The sequence below is a fragment of the Podarcis vaucheri genome, assembly GCF_965113315.1.
Source record: "Podarcis vaucheri genome assembly, chromosome: 2".
NCBI classification, from domain to species: domain Eukaryota; kingdom Metazoa; phylum Chordata; class Lepidosauria; order Squamata; family Lacertidae; genus Podarcis; species Podarcis vaucheri.
The window spans coordinates 121,172,938-121,200,396 of record NC_138760.1 but is presented as its reverse complement, the minus strand read 5'-3'; the positions used below and the strand labels follow the sequence as shown (position 1 = coordinate 121,200,396).

Sequence of the window (27,459 nt, the reverse complement as noted above, 5' to 3'; positions counted from 1 at the left end):
ACAGTTACATGTGGCATAGTAACACAAAAGTTTTACTTCTTAGTCATAGGAGAGACTGCTATTCAAGCCTGTGATCATTTCCTCCCTGGAAAAAGAGAAATACTGTGGTACCTCGGGTTACATACGCTTCAGGTTACATATGCTTCAGGTTACAGACTCTGCTCACCCAGAAATAGTGCTTCAGGTTAAGAACTTTGCTTCAGGATGAGAACAGAAATCGTGCTCCGGCGGTGAAGGCCCCATTAGCTAAAATGCTGCTTCAGCATAAGAACAGTTTCAGGTTAAGTACGGACCTCCAGAACGAATTAAGTACTTAACCCGAGGTACCACTGTACAGAGATGTGTCTAAGAAGCCAGTTCCACCATAAATTATAACATAAATGCATTTTATTAAGTGAATGGAGTGATCATGTCTCATTCTTGCCATTATCACATCTACATTCCTAGAAGTTTGGAACGTAAGAGAGGACAGTGGAGAATGGAGACTGTTAAAATAAGAGACAGCGCATATTGGGATTGACGTGTTTTTTAGTTCCTTTCTTTTCTTTCTTGAAAGCCTTAACAGGATTCTCCCCGCCCCCCCCCCACTCCCAAACAGGTGAGGAAGATGATGGCCAGAATTCTATGGAGTCATCTGTGAAATCATTGGGAAGAACAAAGAAACAGTTTAAATGCCTGGAGTGTGGGATGTGCTTTAGTCACAGTGGAAGACTGAGAAGACACCAACAAACTCATACAGGGGAGAAACCATTTGCATGTATTGAATGTGGAAAGACCTTCAGGGAAAATAGTACTCTTAGAAAACATCAAGGAACTCACACGGGGGAGAAACCATTTCAATGTATTGAATGTGGAAAGAGCTTCAGTAAAAACGGAGCACTTAGAATACACCAACGAACTCACACAGGGGAGAAACCATTTCAATGTATTGAATGTGGAAAGAGCTTCAGTGAAAGTGGAAACCTTAGAAAACACCAAAAAACTCACACGGGGGAGAAACCATTTGAATGTATTGAATGTGGAAAGAGCTTCATTAAAAGTGGAGCACTTAGAAGACACCAACAAACTCACACAGGGGAGAAACCATTTCAATGTATTGAATGTGGAAAGAGCTTCAGTCAAAACCAAGCACTTAGAATACACCAACGAACTCACACAGGGGAGAAACCATTTGCATGTATTGAATGTGGAAAGAGCTTCAGTGAAAGTGGAACACTTAGAAAACACCAAAAAACTCACACGGGGGAGAAACCATTTGCATGTATTGAATGTGGAAAGTGCTTCAGTCTAAACGGAACACTTAGAATACACCAACGAACTCACACAGGGGATAAACCATTTAAATGTATTGAATGTGGAAAGAGTTTCAGTGAAAGTGGAGCACTTAGAAGACACCAAAAAACTCACACGGGGGAGAAACCATTTCAATGTATTGAATGTGGAAAGATCTTCAGTCGATATGAAGCACTTAGAATACACCAACGAACTCACACAGGGGAGAAACCATTTAAATGTATTGAATGTGGAAAGAGCTTCAGTGAAAGTGGAACACTTAGAAAACACCAAAAAACTCACACGGGGGAGAAACCATTTAAATGTATTGAATGTGGAAAGTGCTTCAGTCAAAATGGAACACTTAGAATGCACCAACTCACTCACATTGGGGAGAAACCATTTAAATGTATTGAATGTGGAAACAGCTTCAGTCAAAATGGAACACTTAGAATGCACCAACTCACTCACATTGGGGAGAAACCATTTAAATGTATTGAATGTGGAAACAGCTTCAGCCAAAATAGATACCTTAGAAGACATCAACGAACTCACACAGGGGAAAAACCATTTAAATGTATTGAATGTGGAAAGTGTTTCAGTCAAAATCAAGCACTTAGAAAACACCAAAAAACTCACACAGGAGAAACCATTTAAATGTACTGAATGTGGAAAGCTTCAGTCCATATCGACACCTTAAAAGACACCAACCTCAGCTGCAGTAGAGCACTTAGAATACACCAACTATTATTTTAAAAATAATATTTATTAAAGTTTTAAAGGTTACAAAAGGAAAAAAGAGAAAACACCAAATTAAGCAAAAAACAAGACAATACATCACAACAAGTAAAAACAAACAGAAGAAAAAAGAAAAAACAAACAAAAGAAAAAAGAAAAAAAACAAATCAAACCTTCCCATTACTTATCTTTCATTTGCTTGTTTCCTTGACCTCCTCACACCTCCCTTTTTTGTATTCTAGTTGAGTTAGATATTTCAGCAAATCCTTTCCATCTTTGTCTTTATCCTAATAATTTATCTTAATATACTGTAATTTTACATTCTTCCAGGATATGCCTGGAAGCGAAAGGAAAGTCCAATGCTGTAAAGAAAAATATTGCATAGGAACCTGGAATGTAAGAACCATGAATCTGGGTAAGTTGGAGGTGGTCAAAAGTGAGATGGCAAGAATAAATATTGACATCCTGGGCATCAGTGAACTAAAATGGACGGGAATGGGTGAATTCAGTTCGGATGACCATCATATCTACTACTGTGGGCAAGAAACCCGTAAAAGAAATGGAGTGGCCCTCATAGTCAACAAAAGAGTGGTGAAGGCTGTACTGTATCAAAAATGATAGAATGATCTCGATACGAATCCAAGGCAGACCTTTTAATATAACAGTAATCCAAGTTTATGCACCAACTACTGGTGCTGAAGAAACTGAAATTGACCAATTCTATGAAGACTTACAACACCTTATAGAAGTGACACCAAGGATGTTCTTCTCATCATAGGGGATTGGAATGCTAAAGTAGGGAGTCAAGAGATAAAAGGAACAACTGGCAAGTTTGGCCTTGGAGATCAAAACGAAGCAGGGCAAAGGCTAATAGAGTTCTGTCAAGAGAACAAGCTGGTCATCACAAACACGCTTTTCCAACAACACAAGAGACGACTCTACACATGGACATCACCAGATGGGCAGCATCGAAATCAGATTGATTATATTCTCTGCCGCCAAAGATGGAGAAGTTCTATACAGTCAGCAAAAACATACCTGGAGCTGACTGTGGCTCAGATCAACAGCTTCTTATAGCAAAATTCAAGCTTAAACTGAAGAAAGTAGGAAAAACCACTGGTCCGGTAAGATACAATCTAAGTCAAATCCCTTATGAATACATAGTAGAAGTGAGGAACAGGTTTAAGGATTTAGATCTGGTGGACAGAGTGCCTGAAAAACTGCGAATGGAGGCTCATAACATTATACAGGAGGCAGCAACGAAAACCATCCCAATGAAAAGGAAATGCAAGAAACCAAAGTGGCTGTCCAATGAGGCCTTACAAATAGTGGGGGAGAGAAGGCAAGCAAAATGCGAGGGAGATGGTGAAAGATACAGGAAATTGAATGCAGATTTCCAAAGAATAGCAAGGAGAGACAAGAAGACCTTCTTAAACGAGCAAAGCAAAGAAATAGAGGAAAGCAATAGAATGGGAAGAACCAGAGATCTGTTCAAGAAAATTGGAGATATGAAAGGAACATTTCGTACAAACATTTCCATAATAAAGGACAAAAGTGGAAAGGACCTAACAGAAGCAGAAGACATCAAGAAGAGGTGGCAAGAATACACAGAGGAATTATACCAGAAAGAAATGGATGTCCCGTATAGCCCAGGTAGTGTGGTTGCTGACCTTGAGCCAGACATCCTGGAAAGTGAAGTCAAATGGGCCTTAGAAAGCACTGCAAATAACAAGGCCAGTGGAAGTGATGGTATTCCAGCTGAACTATTTAAAATTTTAAAAGATGATGCTGTTAAGGTGCTATACTCAATATGCCAGCAAGTTTGGAAAACTCAGCAGTGGCCAGAAGATTGGAGAAGATCAGTCTACATCCCAATCCCAAAGAAGGGCAGTGCCAAAGAATGCTCCAACTACCGCACAATTGCACTCATTTCACATGCTAGCAAGGTTATGCTTAAAATTCTACAAGGAAGGCTCAAGCAGTGTGTGGACCGAGAACTCCCAGAAGTGCAAGCTGGATTTAGAAGAGGCAGAGGAACCAGAGACCAAATTGCAAACATGCACTGGATTATGGAGAAAGCTAGAGAGTTCCAGAAAGACATCTACTTCTGCTTCATTGACTATGCAAAAGCCTTTGACTGTGTCGACCACGGCAAACTATGGCAAGTTCTTAAAGAAATGGGAGTGCCAGATCACCTCATCTGTCTCCTGAGAAATCTCTATGTGAGACAAGAAGCTACAGTTAGAACTGGATATGGAACAACTGATTGGTCCAAAATTGGGAAAGGAGTACGACAAGGCTGTATTTTGTCTCCTTGCTTATTTAACTTATATGTAGAATTCATCATGCGAAAGGCTGGGCTGGATGAATCTCTAGCCGGAATTAAGATTGCCGGAAGTAATATCAACAACCTCAGATATGCAGATGACACAACCTTGATGGCAGAAAGTGAGGAGGAATTAAAGAACCTTTTAATGAGGGTGAAAGAGGAGAGCACAAAATATGGTCTGAAGCTCAACATCAAAAAAACGAAGATCATGGCCACTGGTCCCATCACCTCCTGGCAAATAGAAGGGGAAGAAATGGAGGTAGTGAGAGATTTTACTTTCTTGGGCTCAATGATCACTGCAGATGGTGACAGCAGCCACGAAATTAAAAGACGCCTGCTTCTTGGGAGAAGGGCAATGACAGGCCTAGACAGCATCTTGAGAAGTAGAGACATCACCTTGCCAACAAAGGTCTCTCTTAAGGCATTACATGCCGTAAATTTCATACCTGTGGTCCATAACTGTTCCCAGTCAGCCATCATAATGTTTTGTCCAACATCTTGTGCCCATTTAATCATAGCAGATTTCACCGTTTCATCCTGAGTGTTCCATTTCAACAGCAAGTTATACATTCTTGACAAGTTCTTAATTTTGGGATCTAACAGTTCTGTTTCCAATTTTGATTTTTCCACCTGGAAGCTAATTTTCTTGTCCAAATTGTAAGCCTCCATTATTTGGTAATAATGAAGCCAATCTCGCACTTTGTTTTTTAGTTTTTCAAAACTCTGCAGTTTTAATCTATCTCCCTCTTGTTCCAAAATTTCCCAATATTTCGGTCATTTGGCCTCCATATTGAGCTTTTTCTGAGCCTTCGCTTCCATTGGTGACAGCCACCTTGGAGTTTTGTTTTCAGGCAAGTCCTTATATCTTATCCAGACATTAAACAGTGCTTTCCTAACAATATGGTTTTTAAACGCTTTATGTGCTTTGACCTTATCATACCACAAATATGCATGCCACCCAAATACATTATTAAAACCTTCTAAGTCCAGAATGTCAGTGTTTTCAAGAAGCAGCCATTCTCTCAGCCAACAAAATGCGGCTGATTCATAATAACGCTTAAGGTCTGGCAGGGCAAATCCACCTCTTTATTTTATTTTATTTTATTAAAAGTAATATTTATTCAAATTTTCAAAAATACAAAAAATCAAAAACATCAACAAAATAACAAAAGAAAAAAAAAGATAAAACAGAAAAAAACAAAAAAGGTATAGATTCAAATTGCATCATCTCATTAGCTTGTGTCTTAGACCTCCTCACACCTCCCTTTTTGTATTCTAATTTGTTCATTATTTCAGCAAATTCTTCCCATACTTCTCAATTTTTATTTAAATAATTTATCTTAGCAATCTTTCTCAATTTACCATTGTTGTCTTTAACTTTATCTTACCTTCAAGACCATAGCCTTCAAAATTTAGAATTTAAACCATATTTATACTTAACTCCTTCAAGCCTTTCTGCTAAAGCCAATTGGTTCCTTTCCAGCACAATCTGCTATTTCATTAATATTACACAGAAATAAAAAGATATATAAAAAGAGGTTCTCTTCTAATTTTGTCCGTCGTCCCTTCTTCCTGGTTTCGGGTTGTGTCAGTCCTTCTTCCCTTTAAGTCTTAACCATCAATCCGGTGTTCTGATGTCTGAGGCTCTCAGGTCACTTCCATGTCCCCTCTGCTGGTTTTCTTGTTCCTGTTTATGATAAGACACTTCCTTGTCCCTTGTTGAATTCTTTCGTAGTTTCTTCCCTTTCTCCTTGGGGAGTGGGTCTCTGGGGAATTCCATGCAGTCGTAGTCTCCATTTTCTTTCATCAAGTTGTTCCATTCCCCACAGTCCCACTCCCCTATGCTGATTTTGTAATCCAAGCAATAGTTGTTCCAGAGATACTTATCATTTTGTTTCACAGTCCCACTAGAGCTAAGAATTTCCATAACTCCAAAAGCTTGCAGACACTCTTCAAGTTCGATGACTTTAGATCTCTCCCTTTGTAACTTTTGAGGTGCAATCGCAACCTCTTCCATCTTCCACTGCCCTTGGACTTGCCTTGAGTCAGTTTCCTGAATTGGTTGTAGTTGTAGTGAAGTTTCTTTCTCTTCTTTTCCTGTCAGTTCATACTTTCTGGCTACAGCAGCCATAAAATCCAGCTTTTCATTCATCAAGTTCATATCCTCATGCAGCTGCTGCAGCAAAGCATTCACTTTGCCAAGGGCAGAAGGTGGAATTTCCTCCCTGCTCATTTCTGTTCAAGGTCAAGTATCTGGTCCCACGCTGATTCTCACAGCTGTTATGTCTCCCTGTGGACTGCAGCAAAAAAATTGACAAGCTCCCTCTAGGGGACACAGTTTCTATTTAACGCCCATCTTTAAAATGTATCCAACAAAGGAAAATTTACTTTCAATTTTCTAGTACTTTGTTTCCTTACAATACAAAAAAGCAGAGAGCAACATTAAAGTTAATTTGTTTCTCTTTTATTTCTATCTGTCCAAGAATATTCCGTTTTCTTCAAAGATTACTGTCCTGACATCCCATCCCCGGGTTTGGGACGTTGGAAATTTATATTCCTTTACTCTCTTTCTGCAGGGTTAGACGGTCAAAGTTCTTTCCCCCCCCCCTTTCCTCCTGTTGTCAAGAGGGTTTTGGTGGTCATGGGTGCAGGAAATTTCAATCTTAAGATCAAATTCCAGGCTATTTAGCTTGTACGATCTTTGCTTCAGTCTGTTTACAAAAAGCGGAAGGCGGACTTCCTGTTTAGACCTTCCCGCTTCGTTACCTAATTCAAAGATTTTTCCTTAGTCAAATCTTCTGTTTTTACTCATGGGTACTTGTTTAGAGTCCAAATGTCATCAGGAAAAAGTCAGCGCTCTCCAGCGATGGCTGTGCGGCTTCCCTCCGTGAAAATAGCAATCGGTCCGCTGCACCACACTGCTCATCCCACTTCGCTCCGGAGCCCCAAAAGGGGGTTTCCTTGCGAGTAGGGGAGGCACTCTTGGTGCTCTGCCGAACCCCACGTCCCCAGGCTTCTCCACCTGGGGTTTCTAGCGGGTCCCCACCTTCGCCGCAGTGGGAAGACCCAGTTTCCACAGAGCCCATTCCTCCGGTCGGAGGAACTCCGCCATTCGCCAATGGTGCTAACCCGGAAGTCCAAATCCACCTGTTTCTTTAGCATCAGTTAATATCTTAAATTTTATTTGAGGCTTCTTGCCCTGCCAGACAAATCTAGAAATATCTCTCTGCCACTTCTTGAAACAATCCATTTTATCCACAATTTGCAATGTTTGAAACAAAAACAGCATCCTTGGCAATACATTCATTTTTATCACAGCAATCCGGCCTAGCAATGATAACTTCAAATTTGATCATATTTCTAAATCATTTTTCACTTCCATCCAGCATTTTTCATAATTGTCTTTAAATAAATTTACAAGACAGAGCTGTTCCACCAGGCCTTTGGTCAGGGCGCAGCCTGACTCCCTCCTCTGGCAACCCGCACAGAATTTTGCTTAATCGGTTGCCATCAATTTGATTTTAATTAATTTTTATAATGAAATATTTTTAGAATGTGTGATTATTTGACTGTTTGATTATTTGATTGTTGTTAGCCGCCCTGAGCCCGGCTTCGGATGGGGAGGGCGGGATATAAATAAATATTATTATTATTATTAATTATTTATTTATTTATTTATTTATTCTTGGCAGTCGTATTAACCACTAGGTATTTCACTTTCTTAACCAGTGTTAATCCTGTCTCTTTCTGAAACCTCTCTCTCTCAATCACTGTTAGATTTTTCTCTAAAACCTTGTTGTTGTTTAGTCATTTAGTCGTGTCTGACTCTTCGTGACCCCATGGACCAGAACACGCCAGGCACCTCTGTCCTCCACTACCTCCCGCAGTTTGGTCAAACTCATGCTGGTAACCTCAAAAACCTTAGTTTTCATCTTTTGTTGTTGTTTAGTCGTTTAGTCGTGTCCGACTCTTCGTGACCCCATGGACCAGAGCACGCCAGGCACCTCTGTCCTCCACTACCTCCCGCAGTTTGGTCAAACTCATGCTGGTAACCTCAAAAACACTATCCAACCATCTTGTCCTCTGTCGCCCCCTTCTCCTTGTGCCCCCCATCTTTCCCAGCATCAGTGTCTTCTCCAGGGAGTCTTCTCTTCTCATGAGGTGGCCAAAGTACTGGAGCCTCAGCTTCACGATCTGTCCTTCCAGTGAGCACTCAGGGCTGATTTCCTTAAGAATGGATGCGTTTGATCTTCTTGCAGTCCATGGGACTCTCAAGAGTCTTCTCCAGCACCATAATTCAAAAGCATCAATTCTTCGGCGATCAGCCTTCTTTATGGTCCAGCTCTCACTTCCATACATCACTACTGGGAAAACCATGGCTTTAACTATACGGACCTTTGTTGGCATGGTGACGTCTCTACTTCTCAAGATGCTGTCTAGGCCTGTCATTGCCCTTCTCCCAAGAAGCAGGCGTCTTTTAATTTCGTGGCTGCTGTCACCATCTGCAGTGATCATGGAGCCCAAGAAAGTAAAATCTCTCACTGCCTCCATTTCTTCCCCTTCTATTTGCCAGGAGGTGATGGGACCAGTGGCCATGATCTTCGTTTTTTTGATGTTGAGCTTCAGACCATATTTTGCGCTCTCCTCTTTCACCCTCATTAAAAGGTTCTTTAATTCCTCCTCACTTTCTGCCATCAAGGTTGTGTCATCTGCATATCTGAGGTTGTTGATATTTCTTCCGGCAATCTTAATTCCAGTTTGGGATTCATCCAGCCCAGCCTTTCGCATGATGTATCCTGCATATAAATTAAATAAGCAGGGAGACAAAATACAGCCTTGTCGTACTCCTTTCCCAATTTTGAACCAATCAGTTGTTCCATATCCAGTTCTAACTGTAGCTTCTTGTCCCACATAGAGATTTCTCAGGAGACAGATGAGGTGATGAGGCACTCCCATTTCTTTAAGAATTTGCCATAGTTTGCTGTGGTCGACACAGTCAAAGGCTTTTGCATAGTCAATGAAGCAGAAGTAGATGTCTTTCTGGAACTCTCTAGCTTTCTCCATAATCCAGCGCATGTTTGCAATTTGGTCTCTGGTTCCTCTGCCTCTTCTAAATCCAGCTTGCACTTCTGGGAGTTCTCGATCCACATACTGCTTGAGCCTTCCTTGTAGAATTTTAAGCATAACCTTGCTAGCGTGTGAAATGAGTGCAATTGTGCGGTAGTTGGAGCATTCTTTGTCAGTGCCCTTCTTTGGGATTGGGATGTAGACTGATCTTCTCCAATCTTCTGGCCACTGCTGAGTTTTCCAAATTTGCTGGCATATTGAGTGTAGCACCTTAACAGCATCATCTTTTAAAATTTTAAATAGTTCAGCTGGAATACCATCACTTCCACTGGCCTTGTTATTTGCAGTGCTTTCTAAGGCCCATTTGACTTCACTTTCCAGGATGTCTGGCTCAAGGTCAGCAACCACACTACCTGGGGTGTACGAGACATCCATATCTTTCTGGTATAATTCCTCTGTGTATTCTTGCCACCTCTTCTTGATGTCTTCTGCTTCTGTTAGGTCCTTACCACTTTTGTCCTTTATTATGGTAATCTTGTTTTCATCTTATTCAACTTAAATCCCGCTACCTGACCAAATTCTTGAATCAGTTCCAATACTCTTTTGGAACTTTAGATTCTGGCTCCTGTAATGTCAATACCAGATCATTGGCAAATGCTTTCAATTTGTACTGTTTAGCTCCGACTTGTATACCTCTAACCAATGGATCCCTTCTAATCATATTTAAAAGGACCTCCAGGACCGATATAAAAAGCAAAGGAGAAATTGGCCAACCTTGTCGTGTTCCTTTCTCTATCTTAAATTCTTCCGTCACCACATTGTTGACAATTAATTTAGCCTTTTGTTCTGAATAGATTGCACCTATACCATTTCCAAAACCTTGGCCAACCCCCATCCCCTGTAAGTTCTTCTTCATAAAACTCCAGGAAATATTGTCAAAGGCTTTCTCCGCGTCCACAAATATCAAAACTGCTTTGGTGTTAATATTCACTTGTAATTTTTCTAAAATGTTAATTATATTCCTTGTATTGTCAGACAAGTGCCTGCCCGGGAGAAAGCCCGCTTGATCTTTATGTATTTCTTCTACTAAAACCTTTTTTAGTCTTTTAGTTATGATATCTGCAAAAATTTTATAATCCACATTGAGCAAAGATATGGGTCGGTAGTTCTTAAGCTGTGCTTTCTCAGACTCTGTTTTCGGTATAAGTGTAATATAAGCTTCCTTCCACAACTCTGGTGCCTTTTTCCCTTCCAATATTTCATTGCAAACTTTCTTTAAAGGTTGTACTAACCATTCTTTCAAGGATCTATAATATCTTGAAGTCAAACCATCCGGCCCTGGAGATTTGCCTAATTGCATGTTCTGATTGGCCCCTTCTACCTCCTGCTCTGTTATTTTGTAATTCAACATTAGCTTATTTTCTTGAGAGATTTTTTTGTAGTCCATTTATTTTCAAAAAACGATCAATGTCCATTTCTTTCTGCGTCTCCTGTGTATATAGTTGTTTAAAGTACCTCTGAAAGCACTTCCTGATCTCCACTGGATTCTGTATATTATTTCCCTCCACTTCCAAATTCGTAATGGTATTGAGTTTTTGTCTCATCTGTTTAATTTTCCATTCTATTTCCTGGTTCATCATTTTCATATATTGTACTTGATATAACTTTATCTCTTTCAGAATCTCCTGTGACTTTGGTTTCACTCTCAGTTTCTTCTCTCCTTCCTTTATTTTCTCCAAAATCTTATCTTTATTTTTCATTTTGCGCTCTCTTCTTAATTGCATTCTGTTGTATCAAAAATCCTCTCATAGCTGCTTTACTTGCGTCCCAGATTACTCTTTTTCAACAGTGGTGTTCATATTTATCTCAAAGTAGTCCCTCAAGGTTTTTTGGGCCTTCTTAGTCACATCTTCGTTCCTAAACAAAGTGTCATTCATCCTCCATCTAAAGGAACCAATTGGTGTTAGTTTCATTTCCATCTTCACAGCATTGTGGTCGGAGCAAGTTTTAGGGCAGATTTCCACTTTTCTAGTCTTCGGAGCCAGCCCTCTAGTTACCCAAATTTGGTCAATTCTTGTCCATGTCATTTTGGCCTCAGAGAAGAAAGTTCCCTCTCTTCCCAAGGGGTTCTTCGTTCTCCAAATGTCAACTAAATCCATATTGTCAGTCATGTCAAAACAAGTTTTTGGTAGTCTACCATACTTAGTAACTACCTGTCTCTGTGCCTTGTCCATATTTGTAGTCACCACTCCATGTCCCCCATCAAAATCATATTGTAATCCATATGGTCCATCAGAGTCTCATGTAACTTCTTAAAAAATTCCGATTTCCCCTTGTTTGGTGCATAGATGCCTACTATCAAAAATTTCTCTCCTTGTGATTGAATTTCAATTGCAACAAATCTTCCTTGGTCATCTTTAAATATAAATTTTGGTGATAGGCATAAATTACTACTCTTTTTTAAACTTTGTCTGATGAAATAAATTCATGGCCCAGTCTTTTATTACTCAATACCTTCCTGTGTAGCCTTATCACATGTGTTAGAATACACCAACTAACTTATACGGGGGAGAAACCATTGGAACGTATTGAATGTGGGACGAGCTTCAACAGGGAGGATAAACTTACATTACACTGGCGAACTCCCAAATGGGAGTAGCTTAAGTCAATATGGAACCTTAGGAAACTTCTGCTAACTCAAATGGGAAAAACCAGATTTATGAAATGTGGAAAAAGCTTCAGAGGGAGTGGAGACCTTAATATTCATAAGATAATTCACACAGGTGGGAAACCATATAAATGTATGGAGTTTTCTGCTCAGGTTTCCCAGATTTCCTGGGAAGTAAGATTATTGTCAAGTCTCTGGATGTACAGAAAAAAAATTGTGTTGGTTTTCAATAATAATAATATTTATTACCACGCCCATCTGGCTGGATTTCCCCCGCCACTCTGGGTGGCTTCCAACAAAATATTGAAATACAATAGTCCTTCAGATATTAAAAGCTTCCCTAAACAGGGCAGCCCACCAGATGTCTTTTAAAGTCTGGTGGCTGTTTTTTCCTTTGACATATGGTGGGAAGTTATTCCACAGGGAGGGCACCACTACTGAGAAGGCCCTCTATCTGGTTCCCTGTAACTTTGCTTCTCACAGTGAGGGACCTGCCAGAAGGCTCTTGGTGCTGGACCTCCATGTCCAGGCAGAACGATGGAGGTGGAGACTCTACTTCAGGTATACTGGATCGAGGCCGTTTAGCGCCTTAAAGGTCAGCACCAATGCTTTGATTTGTGCTCAGAAATGCAATGGGAGCCTATCTTGGTCTTTCAATACCAGTGTAATGTGGTCTTGGCGGCTGCACCCCATCACCAGTCTAGCTGCCACATTCTGGATTAATTGTTGTTTCCAGATCACCTTCAAAGGTAGCCCCACGTAGAGTGCATTGCAGTAGTGCAAGTGGGAGATAACTGGTGCATGCACTAGTCTGGCAAGACAGTCTGCGGGCAGATAGGGTCTCAGCCTGCGTACCAGATGGAGCTTGTAAACAGCTGTCCTGGACACGGAATTGACCTGCGCTTCCATAGACAGCTGCAAGTCCAAAATGACTCCCAGGCTGCGCACCTGGTCTTTTAGGGGTACAGTTACCCCATTCAGAACCAGGGAGTCCTCCACACTTGCCTGCCTCCTGTCCCCTCAAAACAGGACACCTGCCTTGTCAGCATTCAACTTTAATATGTTAGCTGCCATCCATCCTCAAACCGCTTCCAGACACTCACACAGGACCTTCACCATCTTCACTGGTTCTGATTTGAAAGAGAGGTGGAGCTGGGTTTCCGTATAACAGTGCCTCTAGCTCCCAGTCCCTCTAGACGGTCCAGAAGGATGTTATGGCTGATGGTGTCAAATGCCTCTAAAAGATCCAGCAGAACTATGAAACAGCTCTCACCTCCCAACTCTACAGTTCTCTGGTGCAGGTTTGTGCAGATTTTTAGGTACAAGTTGGATGCAAGGGGTGCATAGGATTGCAGTCCATCTTATGCACCGTCGGCTTGGGAATAAGTCCCACTGATCATGATGAGCCTCGCAGGCGAATAGACTGCTGCTGTGCAGTCCTGCTTTTTAAATAAATGTTCCTTTTCAGATAATACAGAGCATGGTGAAATCACAATAAATAAAATCTACCCTTCAGTAGTTTCAAGCACTACTACAGGTTCCACATAATATCTGCACTGCATTGTTTACTGTGGCAGCACCTGCACTTTGGAACTCCCCGAAATAAAGCACGTGCCTTTGCTAGACTCTTTTCAAGCACCTGCTAAAAGCATTCTTGTTTAGGCAAGCATACCCAGGGACACGGGTGGCGCTGTGGGTTAAACCACAGAGCCTAGGGCTTGCCAAAAAGCACGTCAAAGTGCAAGTAGATAAATAGGTACTGCTCCAGCGGGAAGGTAAACGGCGTTTCCGTGTGCTGCTCTAGTTCACCAGAAGCGCCTTGGTCATGCTGGGCACATGATCTGGAAGCTGTACGCCAGCTCCCTCGGAAAATAAAGCGAGATAAGCGCCGCAACCCCAGAGTCGGCCACAATGGTCAGGGGTCCCTTTACCTTTACCAGATACTTAGGAAGTGGAAGTAATTTTAATCTGTTTTAATATTTTAGCTTTTGTATGTTTTAAAGTAGGGTTCTAATTTTTTCTTTGCTGTGGTGTTCTTTTTGTTTGTTTTGGGAAACCCCTCTGCAGGTTTTTTAAAATAAATTTTATTCAATTAATAAATATAAACAAAATAACACAAGCCAAAACACAATCCATCCTAAGTATCTCTCTACAGTGCAGTTCCTTAAAATATCATCTGAACAAAATTGGTGAAGCAGTAAAGAGTTTATTGAGGACAATACATTCTTGCAAAAGCGGGGCTCCAAAGCAGGCACAGTCCAGCTGGGGCAAAGAATGAGCTTATATTCCCTCTGCACACGTTCCCTCCCTCGCCTTCCCATTGGTTGGGTGCTGCAAGGTTTTCCTTCCCCCAATTATCAAATAACAGACAAGAGGCTGAGCGTGGAGACAAACGGTTATGTAGTGAAGTTTCACCCTGGGCCAGCAGGGGGATACTGTAGATAGTTTTCACTCAGGTCCACATCAGTTAGTTTAGGCGGGAAACTCTGGGTTGTTGTTGCTACAATGTTGACAGCCGGCTGCCTATAAAAGCAGGCCGGCTGAGCTGTTTGCTAGTCAGTTCTATTTCAGCTTACAAAATAAAGAGCTGCTTTGGAGAAATCGCTGTGTCATCTGCTATGTCAACCCACAATTTAACTCTGGCGACGAGGATGGGATCGATGGACATCAGAGCACAGCCAGATGCGGCCAGCCTCTGAACTGAGCTGAATCACTGAGCGAAATCACTGAGCGAAATCACTGGACAGAACTAATTCAGAGCTGACTGTTCTGGCTAGAGCACTGTGTTCCATAGGCGCCGACTCCATGGGGCTTGAGGGGGCCCGAGCGGGGGGCGGCCGGCCTGTCTCCTTGGCAACCCCATTGAGCTGCGCCGGCTCCCCCGGGAGGGCCATCCCCCCCGCGCCGCCGATCGCCAACACCGCCGACGCTGTGGCTGCCCGAGCCGGAGCCAAAGCCCGAGCCCAAGCCAGTCAGTCAGTCAAGAAGGAAGGGAGGGAGGGAGGGAGGGGGAGGGAGACGAGGGAGGAAAATTGCGCGCAGGGTGAAGAAAGGAGAAGGGCGAACGAGACGAGCTTCCAACCCAAAAAAGGGCTGGAAGAATCGGAGGATGAAGGATTGGGAAAGAAAGCGACGCCTTCCCCGCCCGTGACGTCGCCCACTTGTCATTGGCAGCGCAGCGGGCGCCCAGAGGGGCTGGGCACCGGCGCAGGGCCGCTCTGCAGCCGCGGAGGACAGCTGCGCGGCTAGCAAGGTGCGCCGCGTAGAGCGCGGCCCTTGTGTGGCCCGGTGGCAAGCTCGGGCGGGGACCCCCATGCGAATCTAAGACGGGAGAAGAGGGCAGAGCAAAGGGGGTCCCTTCCCCAACCTCCGGCTCTGAGACTTCCCTGCGCCCCAGAAAAGCGAAAGGATTTTATCTCTCTCTTTTTTTTATATAAATATTTTATTAAGTTTTCAAATACAAAGTTAGAAACATACACTGAAGAAAAAAGTAAAAGAACAAGAAAAAGAAAAAGAAGAAAAAGAAGAAAAGAAAAGCAACCATTCAACACATTTTTTATATAACTAACTGGACTTCCTCGCATCTCCCTTACCCTGCATTCTTTATAATAAAGATATCAGCAAATTATTACCTTGTTTCGTACCTTATTTTGTACTTTTCAAATACTATACCTCTAAATTTAACATACTTTTCATCAGTTACTTATATCTTAAATTAAACATAGTATTACCTTAGATTTTGACCTTTTCTTACTTAAAATATAATTTCCTGTTTCCCAAATCTAATTGCTGAAGCTATAGTTTCCGAATCGTGTAAATTTTTAACATTCATACAACTTCTATTGTTTTTGTAAATAGTCCTTAATTTTTTTCCAGTCCTCTTCCGTTGTTTCTTCTCCCAAATCTCGGATTCTGCCAGTCATTTCAGCCAGTTCCATGTAGTCCATCAATTGCGTCTGCCACTCTTCCAGTGTGGGCAAATCTTGTGTCTTCCAATATTTTGCGATAAGTATTCTTGCTGCTGTAGTTGCATACATAAAGAAAGTTCTATCCTTCTTTAACCCTTTCTGGCCAACAATGCCCAAGAGGAAGGCCTCTGGTTTCTTGGGAAAGGTATACTTAAATACATTTTTTAACTCATTATAGATCATTTCCCAGAAGGCCTTCACTTTTGGACAAGTCCACCGGAGGTGAAAGAATGTCCCTTCAGCCTCCTTACATTTCCAACATTTATTATCAGACAGGTGATATATTTTTGCAAGCTTGACTGGGGTCATGTACCACCTATAAATCATTTTCATAATATTTTCCTTCAAGGCATTACATGCCGTGAATTTCATTCCGGTGGTCCATAACCTTTCCCAGTCCTCAAACATGATGTTATACCCAATATCCTGAGCCCATTTTATCATGGCTGATTTGACTGTCTCATCCTGAGTGATTTTCTCTTCAACCTGCCCTCCATCCTCTTGCGGAAAACTCTTTGCCTGCCCTGCCCGTATCTCGTTTTTGCTTTTTAATTCCACACACGCACCCTTCGAACTTCGTGGCAATCGGGCGCACGGGTGCGTTTCCTAAGAGAGTGAGGACCCCCGCCTCCTCCCCACCTGCTCCCTCGCCAGCCAGCCAGCCAGCCGCGCGCCCTAGCCGGAGAGCCCCGGCCATCCCCGTCGCGCAATCGGCTGGATCTCCCTTCAGCAGGCCGGGCTCACAACTCGGCCCAGGGACCCCCCCAGCAGCGGATCTCCGGCCCAGCTGAAGAATCCGGCAACAAGCCCCCTCCTCCCCAATCGCTCCGCCGAAATACGCTCCAAAACCCCCCAGATAGTCCGCCGGCCGCCAAGTCTCGTGGCGCCCTGAGCGAGGGTCTCTCCCCAACACCGCCACCTCGAACTGCGTTCTCCCGGCTACCCGAGCGAACCAGCGGCAGGACCCCGGTATGGGCCCCCCCAATATTTTTTATAAGTCGGCGCCCCTGCTGTGTTCCATCCATCGCCCTTCACGCCGGCATCGGAATAATGGCTTCACTTGTGCCTCTACTGCTGTTTGCGCCAGCCTCTGAATCATGGGACTCCTACCTCGCTTGGTTCGACTGCTACCTCCAAGCCAACGAGCTGACAGAAGTCTCAAAGGAGCGGAAGCGGGGCCTATTCCTCAGCCTCTGTGGGCCTGAGGTGTTTGAGACGGCCCGAGCATTGGTTGCGCCTGAAGCAGTCCAGGCAACACCATGGGACACGATCTAAGAGAAGCTCCGCAACCACTATGCACCAAAGCCATCCAAGATTGCTGCCCGCCATGCGTTCTACCACCGGAACCAGGCAGAGGGGGAGTCAATCAACAACTACACCACCGCCCTGCGACAGGCTGCAATGCACTGCGAGTTCCGAGACTTAGACGATGCCCTGATGGATCGAATCGCCTGTGGGGTCCGGGACATCTACCTGCAACGGCGTCTCCTCGCCAAGCCAGACCTCATGCTACAGAAAGCCATTGAGGAGGCTGTGGCCTCAGAAGCTGCTGAACGCTCTGCCCAGGAGATCCGCAAGTCCAGCAGCCTGTGTCTTGATAGGAAGCCAGTTCCGGTGCATCATGAAGAGGCCAGCAGTGAGGAGGCATCCTCCAGTGAAGACGATGATGTGCACCAGACAAAGCGGGAGCGCAGGAAGTTCCAACAGAAGTCCAAGGGCCAACCAGAATGTGCCGTCTACGGAGGCAACCATTCCCGTGCCAAGTGTCGATTCAGAGACGCCATCTGTAGGAAGTGTTCCAGAAGGGGCCACATCGCTAAGGTCTGCCGATCAGCTCCGTCTGACACCCCCCCTTCACCGACTCGCAAGTCCAAGTCTTCACTCCAGTCTGCCAAGGAAAGTTGTTTCGCTCTCACCAACTGCCGCTGCCAGTCTGGAACCACGATTGGCCAAACTGACTCACCTACGCAACGCAAGCTGAACGTCACGGTGCTCATTGAAGGAGCTCCATGTGACATGGAGATCGACACCGGGTCTGCCCTGTCCATCGTGTCTTGGAGCATCATCAAAAGACTGGTGCCCAGAGTGTCCAAAAGGCAACTCGACTCTCACCGCGTACACCTGAGAGACTACCAGGGAAACTACATTCCTGTGGTAGGCGTTGGCCGGTTCTGGATCGCCTTCAAGGATTTTTCGGGCCTGCTCCGGTTGGTGGTGGTCGAAGGTCAGCAGCCAAGCCTCCTAGGGCTAGACTGGTTTGATGCCCTCGGCCTGGAAGTCACCGGCATCAACTGCATCTCTAATGCAGAGACTGAGGGTCTGGTCAAAGACTTTGCCGAGGTTTTTGATGGCACCTTGGGGCAATATACAGGTACGCCCATCTCCTTTAGCCTTGATCCACAAGTCGCCCCCATCAAGGTAAAGCCACGCCGGGTTCCCTTTGCTCTCAAGGCTAAGGTGGACGAACAACTGGACAAACTGATCGCCCAAGGAGTTTTGGAGCCGGTTGACCATGCCAAGTGGGAAACCCCCATCGTCACGCCTGTCAAGCCAGACGGGTCAGTGAGAATCTGCGCTGACTACAAGTGCACAATCAACAAGGCACTTCAGCAGCACGCTTATCCGGTTCCTGTTGTCCAACACCTGCTGCATTCCCTGGGTGAGGGTAAGGTCTTCGCTAAGCTGGACCTTGCCCAAGCCTATCAACAACTGCCCGTCGATGATGCCACTGCTGAAGCCCAGACGATCGTCACCCACCGAGGGGCATTTCGTTGCCACCGGTTGCAGTTCGGGGTGAGTGTGGCTTCTGGCATCTTCCAAAGCCTTATGGAGCGTCTCCTGCAAGGGCTTCCGGGCGTGGTACCATATTTTGATGACATCTTGGTGTCCGCAGACTCACACCAGCAGCTGTTCGAGCGCCTCCGTGCCGTGCTGACCAGGTTCCAAGAGGCCGGGCTCAAGGTAAAGAGGGAGAAGTGCCAGATCGCCATTCCACAGGTAGAGTTCCTGGGCTATCTTATCGACACCTCCGGCCTCCACCCGACCACATCCAAGATCCGCGCTATCCAGCAGGCCCCCATCCCAAAGAACAAGACGGAGTTGCAGGCGTTCCTGGGGCTGCTGAACTTTTATAACATGTTCCTGCCCCACAAAGCCACAGTGGCTGAGCCTCCTCACCGACTCCTTAGCACAAAGACGCCTTGGGCCTGGGGTCATCGGGAGATGGTGGCCTTCAACGTGGTCAAGGCTCTCCTTTCATCGGACCGTGTGCTGGTACAGTACAGTGAATCCAGGCCGCTGGTCCTTGCCTGCGACGCCTCACCTTTTGGAATCGGCACTGTCCTTAGTCACCATTTTCCAGACGGAAGAGAAGCACCGCTCGCCTACTTTTCCAGGACACTATCTCCGACGGAACGGAATTACAGCCAGCTCGACTAGGAGGCACTGGCACTTGTGGCTGGAGTGAAGAGGTTCCATGAATACCTCTATGGCAGGACTTTTGACCTCATCACTGACCACAAGCCACTCCTGGGCCTCCTCACCGGTGATCGTCCACCTCCACCAGTCCTCTCACCACGCATGCTGCGATGGACTGTTTTCCTGGCTGCCAACCACTACCGGCTCGTCCATCGCCCGGGGAAATCAATGGGCCATGCTGACGCCCTCAGCCGTTGCCCTCTTCCAGCATTTGTGGAAGACCCGGCTCCAGCTTCATCGCTCCTCCTGATTGAGGATCTTCCGGCAGCGCCTGTATCGGCTGCCACTGTGGCCTCCGCGTCTGCCCAAGATTGCACCATCAGCCGGGTGCTCAACTGGGTGTGGAGGGTGTGGCCGCAAGGGCCTTTTGCATCAGAGTTCCAGCCCTTTGCAACCAGACAACATGAACTCTCGGCTCATTGCGGCTGTCTGCTGTGGGGAGACCGTGTCGTGATTCCCCAGGGACTCCGTCAGCGCGTCCTGGAGGCTCTGCACCTTGGCCACCCGGGAATTGTCAAAATGAAGGCGTTGGCTCGGTGTTACGTCTGGTGGCCTAATATGGACGATGCCATCACTGCCTGGGTGTCCGCCTGTCAAGCGTGCCAAGAGTTGAGGCCTGCACCACCGGCAAGTAAGGGACACACCTGGGAGATGCCAAAGACACCCTGGTCGGGGGTAAACATCGATCTGGCTGGCCCCTTTCACGGCTGGACCTTTATGGTAGTGGTGGACGCCTATTCCAAATGGCTGGAGGTGGCCCTGATGCCCTCCACCACTACCGAGGCCGTCATCTGGGTGCTGCGAGGCCTGTTTGCAACGCATGGGTGTCCTGATGTCCTTGTCTCCGACAACGGACCACAGTTCACGTCAGGCACGTTTGACCGGTATCTTTGGGGACTCGGCATCCGCCATGCCCTAACGGCACCCTTTCATCCATCCAGCAACGGACAAGCAGAGAGAATGGTGCGCTCGGCAAAAGAGGCACTGGCACGCCTGAACCGGGGAGACTGGCACAAGCGGGTCGCTGAATACTTGTTCGTGCAACACATCACCCCTCATGCGACCACAGGGCGGAGTCCTGCTGAACTGCTTATGGGCCGCTGCCTCACATCAGCGCTCGACCGGCTGCACCCGGACTTTGCCGTGGCTGAACCCCCAGGCTGTGCCAACACGCCACGGTCATTTGTCCCAGGAAACCAGGTCTTTGCCCGGAACTATGTGGGGGACATTCCTTGGGTGCCAGCCACAGTAGTGGGAGTCACTGGACCTCGCTCGTACCAGGTGGCACTCGAAGACGGACGCTTGTGGCGCCGGCACATAGACCAGCTTAGGCGCAGGGTTGGGGACTTGGACACTACCATGGTGCCCCCAACTGTGCCTGTGGCTCCAGAAGAGACACTTACAGATGGCGAGGCTCCACCTACACCTCCCTCGCAAACTGCCAGCATGGAGCCAAACCAAGCCACTTCAGAGGGTCTGCCAGACTTATCACAGACTCAGACCACTCCACTTGCGGAGGCTCCACCCACAGCAGCGGATCCAGGGGATTTGGTTTCAACACCACCTAGGGTCGCACCACAGCCTCAGCAAGAACTGTGTGGCCCTCCGGACTTGGCTACCAGTCCCCGGCGGTCTGGCAGAGTTTCCAAGCGCCCAACTTATTTAAAGGACTATGTTGTTGGACATGTATCACTGTTGGTCTAAGTATGGGAAATGTAACCGATATGCTTTTGTGCCTAATTGAACCATTACGCGTAGTGCTGTATATAAGGAAACCATTACGATTGTAACTAACGCCTTATCTCGGTGGGGAGGGGTGTTATGTAGTGAAGTTTCACCCTGGGCCAGCAGGGGGATACTGTAGATAGTTTTCACTCAGGTCTGTAGATAGTTTTCACTCAGGTCCACGTCAGTTAGTTTAGGCGGGAAACTCTGGGTTATTGTTGCTACAATGTTGACAGCCGGCTGCCTATAAAAGCAGGCCGGCTGAGCTGTTTGTTAGTCAGTTCTATTCCAGCTTACAAAATAAAGAGCTGCTTTGGAGAAATCGCTGTGTCGTCTGCTATGTCAACCCACAACTTAACTGAAACTTCTCCTTCCTCCTCAGAGTAGCCTCCACTTCCGGCTTCACCAGCAGAGATAAAATCGGGGCTTGCAAAGGAGGGAGGGAAGGAGGCCGGAAGCGGGGCTGCGTCGTGCAGAGGCGGAGGAGGGGGCTTCTTCCTAATTAAGCCTCCTAATTAAGTGCGTCACTCCCTGCCTCCCACGCGGGGGCTCCCATTCCTGCCCCCGCTGCCCAGGATTTCGGGTGAGTGCAAAGCCAGTGGCGGGGAAGGAGGGAAGGGGCTTTGCGAGGGGGTCCAGGATGAGAAGCCCCGGGACAGGGAGAGGTGGCCCTGCACAAGATCCGGGCGGGGAGAAGAGAAGGGAGGAAAGGGAGCTGTTTCCTTAAAGGGGGCCTTGAAGGGGAAGGGGGGGAGAAGCTTCCTCCTGCAGGGATCTGGTGCAAAGGGAGTTGCAGGGAAGGAGGCAGGAGAGGGGAGAGGAGTGGGCATTGCTGGCCAGGTTTGCAATTATAATAATAATAATAATAACAATAATAATTTTGATATTTATATCCCGACCATCTGGCTAGGTTTCACCAGCCTCTCTGGGCAGCTAACAACATCTATAAAATGTCAAATGTTAAAAACTTCCCAATACAAGGCTGCCTCCATATGTCTTCTAAAGGTTCTGTAGTTCTTTATCCCTTTGACGCTGGAAGTGAGGGCGCCATTACCTAGAACTCCCTCTGCCTGCCCTGAAACTTCACTTCTCGCAGTGAGAGAACTGGCAGAAGAACCTCGTAGGAGGACCTCAGTGTCCTTCCTTATCTTTAGGCACCAGGCCAAAGCATTGCTCTTCTCCCAGGCGTTTGGCTCATTAAACAATCTATGGACTTCACAACTGCATGGGGGGGGGGCTGTGATCATTTCCTCCCTGGAAAAAGAGAAATACTGTGGTACCTCGGGTTACATACGCTTCAGGTTACATATGCTTCAGGTTACAGACTCTGCTCACCCAGAAATAGTGCTTCAGGTTAAGAACTTTGCTTCAGGATGAGAACAGAAATCGTGCTCCGGCGGTGAAGGCCCCATTAGCTAAAATGCTGCTTCAGTTTAAGAACAGTTTCAGGGACTTCCGGGTTGGCGCGATCGGGAAATGGCGGATTCCCTCCGAGCTGCGGAGGGAATCGGCTCAACTGAGGACGGGTCTTGCCGCGCCGGCGACACGGGGACCCTTAAAAACCACAGGCGCTGAAGCCTGCGGACTGAAGACTCGGTGGGCGCCTTAAGCGCCCCCCCGATCCACGAAGAGCCTTTTTAAAGGCTGCGGAGAGGATACGGAGGGTGGCGTGTCGCTGAGAGTCGATCGCTACCTCAGCTGAGCGAAGCCGCGAGCCATGACCGGAGAGCGCTGACTCCCTTCCTTGAAATTCGGACTAAAAATAACAACCCGTGAGTAAGACAAAATTGGACCTTAAGAATTTTATCCCGTGAATTTGAGACGACCGGGGGGTGTGCTAAAAGGAAGTCCCCACCCCCCCCCTCTTGCAGATGATCTAAAGCAACGATATAAGAACTAAGCTGGAGAGCCTACCCTTTGTGGGGTGAGTTAAAAAAAAAGACATTAACTTCCAAGATTTGGCAAAAAGAAATTTTGAGCTGGAGAGTGGAGTTTTCGAAGCTTTCTCTTTGTTGTAAACAACCCCCCCTCCCGGGCCCGGGAGCGTCCTGTCTTTGAGCTTGTGGAAGAGGTGCGGAGTTTGACAGCTGTCAAAGCTGTTAAACGGACAGTTTAGAGCGGAAAAATTGTCATTTAAGATCCCTCTGGACTAAAATGAGGTATAACTGAACTAAAATCGTTGGAAACAAAGTAACAACAATAAGTTAAAGGATTGTTGGAGAAAGATTACCAAGTAACCAGATTCCCTCTAGGGGGAACTCTGTGAAATTACAATGGCTGTGGATGGAAAGTTACTAGTGGAAATTGAAAGAATGTTTCATTTGGTGGGAATCTTACAAGAGCAGAGTCTTGCTATGAATAAACAACTCATGACCTTGACTTCTGGAACAAGCAGCTCTGCTGAATGTATTGTGGACCTGAATGAGAAAGAATCCACAGCTGAATCGGAAATGATATCTAAAGAAGTGGAAGAGACTAAACAAGAAAAAGAGAAAGTAAAGCTGGAAAGTACCAACCAGGAGCTGGCACCTGTGGAATATAAGCAAGGAGACTTTTGGATTACATCTACTACAAATCTGCGAAAGATGCAAAAGACGAAGGAGGAGGCCCCGGGAGTTTATAGAATACAGGAACTTAAAATAAAGAAATATGATTGGGGCCTCCACTTTGACTCTGACTCTGAAGATGCAGGCCTTGTGGAAATTTTCCAGCAACTGCTTCCAAATGCCCTTGTGGAAAGAGAATATGGCTGGATGGTGATAGAACTCTTCCGAGATTTGACGACTGACATAAAGGAGTACCAACAAGACCGGCGGAGAGGGACTGAAAGAGACTTGAAGGCCTCGGACGTGAGGAACCCTGGCTGAGAACTGCTATATTGGACATGTATTGGGAAGGGACGAAAACCGGGGATGGGAGGGAGGGAAGAATAGAATTTTAAAAAACACTCAAGACCTTTGGGTTCAGATAATATGACCTTTATTTAAAACAAAATGGGAAATCGATGGAAGGGAATTTGAGTCCAACTTAGAAAAAAATTATTTTTCATTATAAAAGAGGTAATATTAAGATGGTTAAGAGGAGAAATACCAATTTGCTGACATAATTCTGGGAATTGGGATGCATGAAGGGGGGTGGGGGGAAGTCAGGGAACAAGGTTAAGAAAGTAGGATTTTTTGAAATTATACATGTTTTTGTCTTTTGTCTTTTTTGTGTGTATCTTGTCTTTATAAAAGGTGAAAAACCAATAAAAAATTTATTTAAAAAAAAGAACAGTTTCAGGTTAAGTACGGACCACCAGAACGAATTAAGTACTTAACCCGAGGTACCACTGTACAGAGATGTGTCTAAGAAGCCAGGTCCACCATAAATTATAACATGAATGCATTTTATTAAGTGAATGGAGTGATCATGTCTCATTCTTGCCATTATCTCATCTACATTCCTAGAAGTTTGGAACGTAAGAGAGGACAGTGGAGAATGGAGACTGTTAAAATAAGAGACGGTGCATATTGGGATTGACGTGTTGTTGTTGTTTTAAATATTTTTATTAATTTTCCAACATAAATCAAACACAATACAATACACCATACATAAACAAACAAACATATAAACACGTATAATTTCAAAACCTTTTTTTTCATAAATCTTACTTCACTGACTTCCCCGTACCTCCCCTTTCTGCATCCCTGTTTTAAAATTTCTTCAGTAACCCCTCGCTTAATTTAACTAATTACTCATTTTCTTTTCCCCCCTCCTCTCTTACCTAATCATTTACAGCTGTAATCCTCTTTTTTCATTACCCTTGACATTTTAGCACTCATTAATTTTATAACAGTTCTTGAGATATATTTTAAATTTCTTCCAATCTTCTTCCACCGTCTCTTTTCCTTGGTCGTGGATTCTGCCAGTCATCTCAGCCAATCCCATGTAGTCAATCACCTTCGTCTGCCATTCTTCCAGCGTGGGTAGTTCTTGTGTCTTCCAATACTTTGCTAAAAGAACCCTTGCTGCTGTAGTAGCATACATAAAAAACGTCCTATCTCTCCTTGACACCAATTGACCGACCATGCCCAGGAGAAAAGCCTCTGGTTTCTTGTGAAAGGTACTGTATTTTTCGCTCTATAACACGCACCTGACCATAACACGCACATCATTTTTAGAGGAGGAAAACAAGGGAAAAAACATTCTGAATGAAACAGTGGATGTATCATTTTTGTGCTTCATGCTGTGGCCACAGACATGTGATCTGATGCTGAATTTGGGGTGACCCAATGCAAAGATCCTGAGGATCCATGTGGATCCATGCTTTTTAACCACGTTTTTGCACCATTGCAGCCCCAGGCAACAGTGGGTGTGTGATTTTTGGCGGGCAGGCTGTAGCCATGGACATGCTATGTGATCTGAGGGTGAATTTGGGGTGATCCAATGCAAAGATCCTGAGGATCCATGTGGATCTATGCTTTGTAACCACATTTTAAGTGGGGAGGGAAGGAAAAACAAAGAAGGGAAAAGGAGCATGAGAGGGGTGTGCAGGGAAGCAGCTGGCTAAGAATGCAGGAGAGGGATTTAACGGGAGGGAGAAAAGAAAGGCAAAAGTTTCCCCCCACCCAAGCACCCAAACCAGCCAGCTCTCTCTCTCTCCTCCCCCCCCCCCCGCATGTTGCCTGCTAGTCCCTAGACGCAGCACCGGAGCACAGAGAGGAATTAGAAGGAATGACTCTGCTTTCCCCTCTGCTTGCCTGGAGGGGAGGGGCTTTCCCTGCTCTTTGTTCCGTTTGAGCAAACACAGCAACGAAACAGAGGAGGGTGGGCAGTAAGACCCTGAGGCAGAATGCAGGAAAGCAGCCACTTCCTCTTTTCAGGTTTCCCTTCTCCGTGATTCGCGATTTGATTTTTGTCTGATTTTTTGGCTCCAGGGACCACACATTCGCTCCATAACACGCACAGACATTTCTCCTTCCTTTTTAGGAGAAAAAATCTGCGTGTTATAGAGGGAAAAATACGGTACATTTAAGAACCTTCTTAATTTCATTATAGATCATTTCCCAGAAGGCCTTAATCCTTGGGCATGTCCACCAAAGGTGATAAAAAGTACCTTCAGTCTCATTACATTTCCAGCATTTATTATTGGGCAAATGATAGATTTTTGCAAGCTTGACTGGGGTCATGTACCACCTATAAATCATTTTCATGATATTCTCTCTTAAGGCATTACATGCCGTAAACTTTATACCGGTGGTCCATAACTGTCATGACCAATGACTTGTGCCCACTTAATCATAGCTGATTTAACTGTTTATCTTGTGTATTCCACTTCAACAGCAAGTTATACATTCTTAACAAATTCTTAGTATTGGGTTCTAACAATTCTGTTTCTAATTTTGATCTCTCCACCTGGAAGCCAATTTTCCTGTCTTGTTTATACACCTCCATTATTTGGTGATAATGGACCCAGTCTCGTACTTTATACTTCAATTTCTCATAACTCTGTAATTTCACTTTTTCACCATCTTGTTCTAAAATTTCCCAATATTTTGGCCATTTAGATTCCATATTAATTTTTTTCACCTCCTTGGCTTCCATTGGCGACAGCCACCTAGGGGTTTTATTTTCCAACAGATCTTTATAACGAATCCAAACATTATATAGTGCTTTCCTGACAATATGGTTTTTAAAACCTTTGTGAGTTTTTACCTTGTCATACCATATATATGCATGCCAACCAAACCTGTTATTAAACACTTCCAAATCTAAAATGTCTGTGTTCTCAAGAAGTAGCCAGTCTTTCAGCCAGCAGAAAGCTGCTGATTCATAATACAATTTTAAGTCCGGCAGGGCAAACCCCCCTCTTTCTTTTGCGTCAGTTAATATCTTAAATTTTATTCTGGGCTTTTTACCCTGCCAGACAAATCTAGATACAGTGGTACCTCGCAAGACGAACGCCTCGCAAGACGGAAAACCCGCTAGACGAAAGGGTTTTCCGTTTTGGAGGCGCTTCGCAAGACGAATTTCCCTATGGGCTTGCTTCGCAAGACGACAGCCCATAGGGAAATCTCCGGGACAGCGGGGAAGCGCAGCGCGTCTTCCCCGCTGTCCTCGGACCTCCTCCGAAGCCTGGAAGGATGCCCCCCCGCCGCCCGGCTTCGGGGCGGAAAAGCCCCCGCCGCCCGGCTTCGGGGCGGAAAAGCCCCCGCCGCCCGGCTTAGGGGCGG

At 45.4% G+C, this 27,459-nt stretch overlaps 2 protein-coding genes across 4 annotated transcripts in view; both read left to right on the top strand.

Annotated features, from left to right (window-relative positions):
- Positions 1 to 27,459, top strand: part of LOC309527528 (uncharacterized protein) — a gene marked incomplete at its 3' end in the record, with an annotated part of 122,173 nt that overhangs the window by 15,584 nt on the left and 79,130 nt on the right. The window lies entirely within an intron of this gene.
- The window catches only part of LOC309523532 (uncharacterized protein), a 44,191-nt gene that overhangs the window by 7,432 nt on the left and 9,300 nt on the right, over positions 1 to 27,459 (top strand). For all 3 annotated transcript variants that reach the window (XM_082207376.1, XM_082207375.1, XM_082207374.1), the window contains one exon: positions 599 to 13,220. In XM_082207376.1, the coding sequence (XP_082063502.1) occupies positions 625 to 1,929 (1,305 nt within the window). In that variant the 5' untranslated portion in view covers positions 599 to 624 and the 3' untranslated portion in view covers positions 1,930 to 13,220. The remainder of the gene's footprint in view (positions 1 to 598; positions 13,221 to 27,459) is intronic.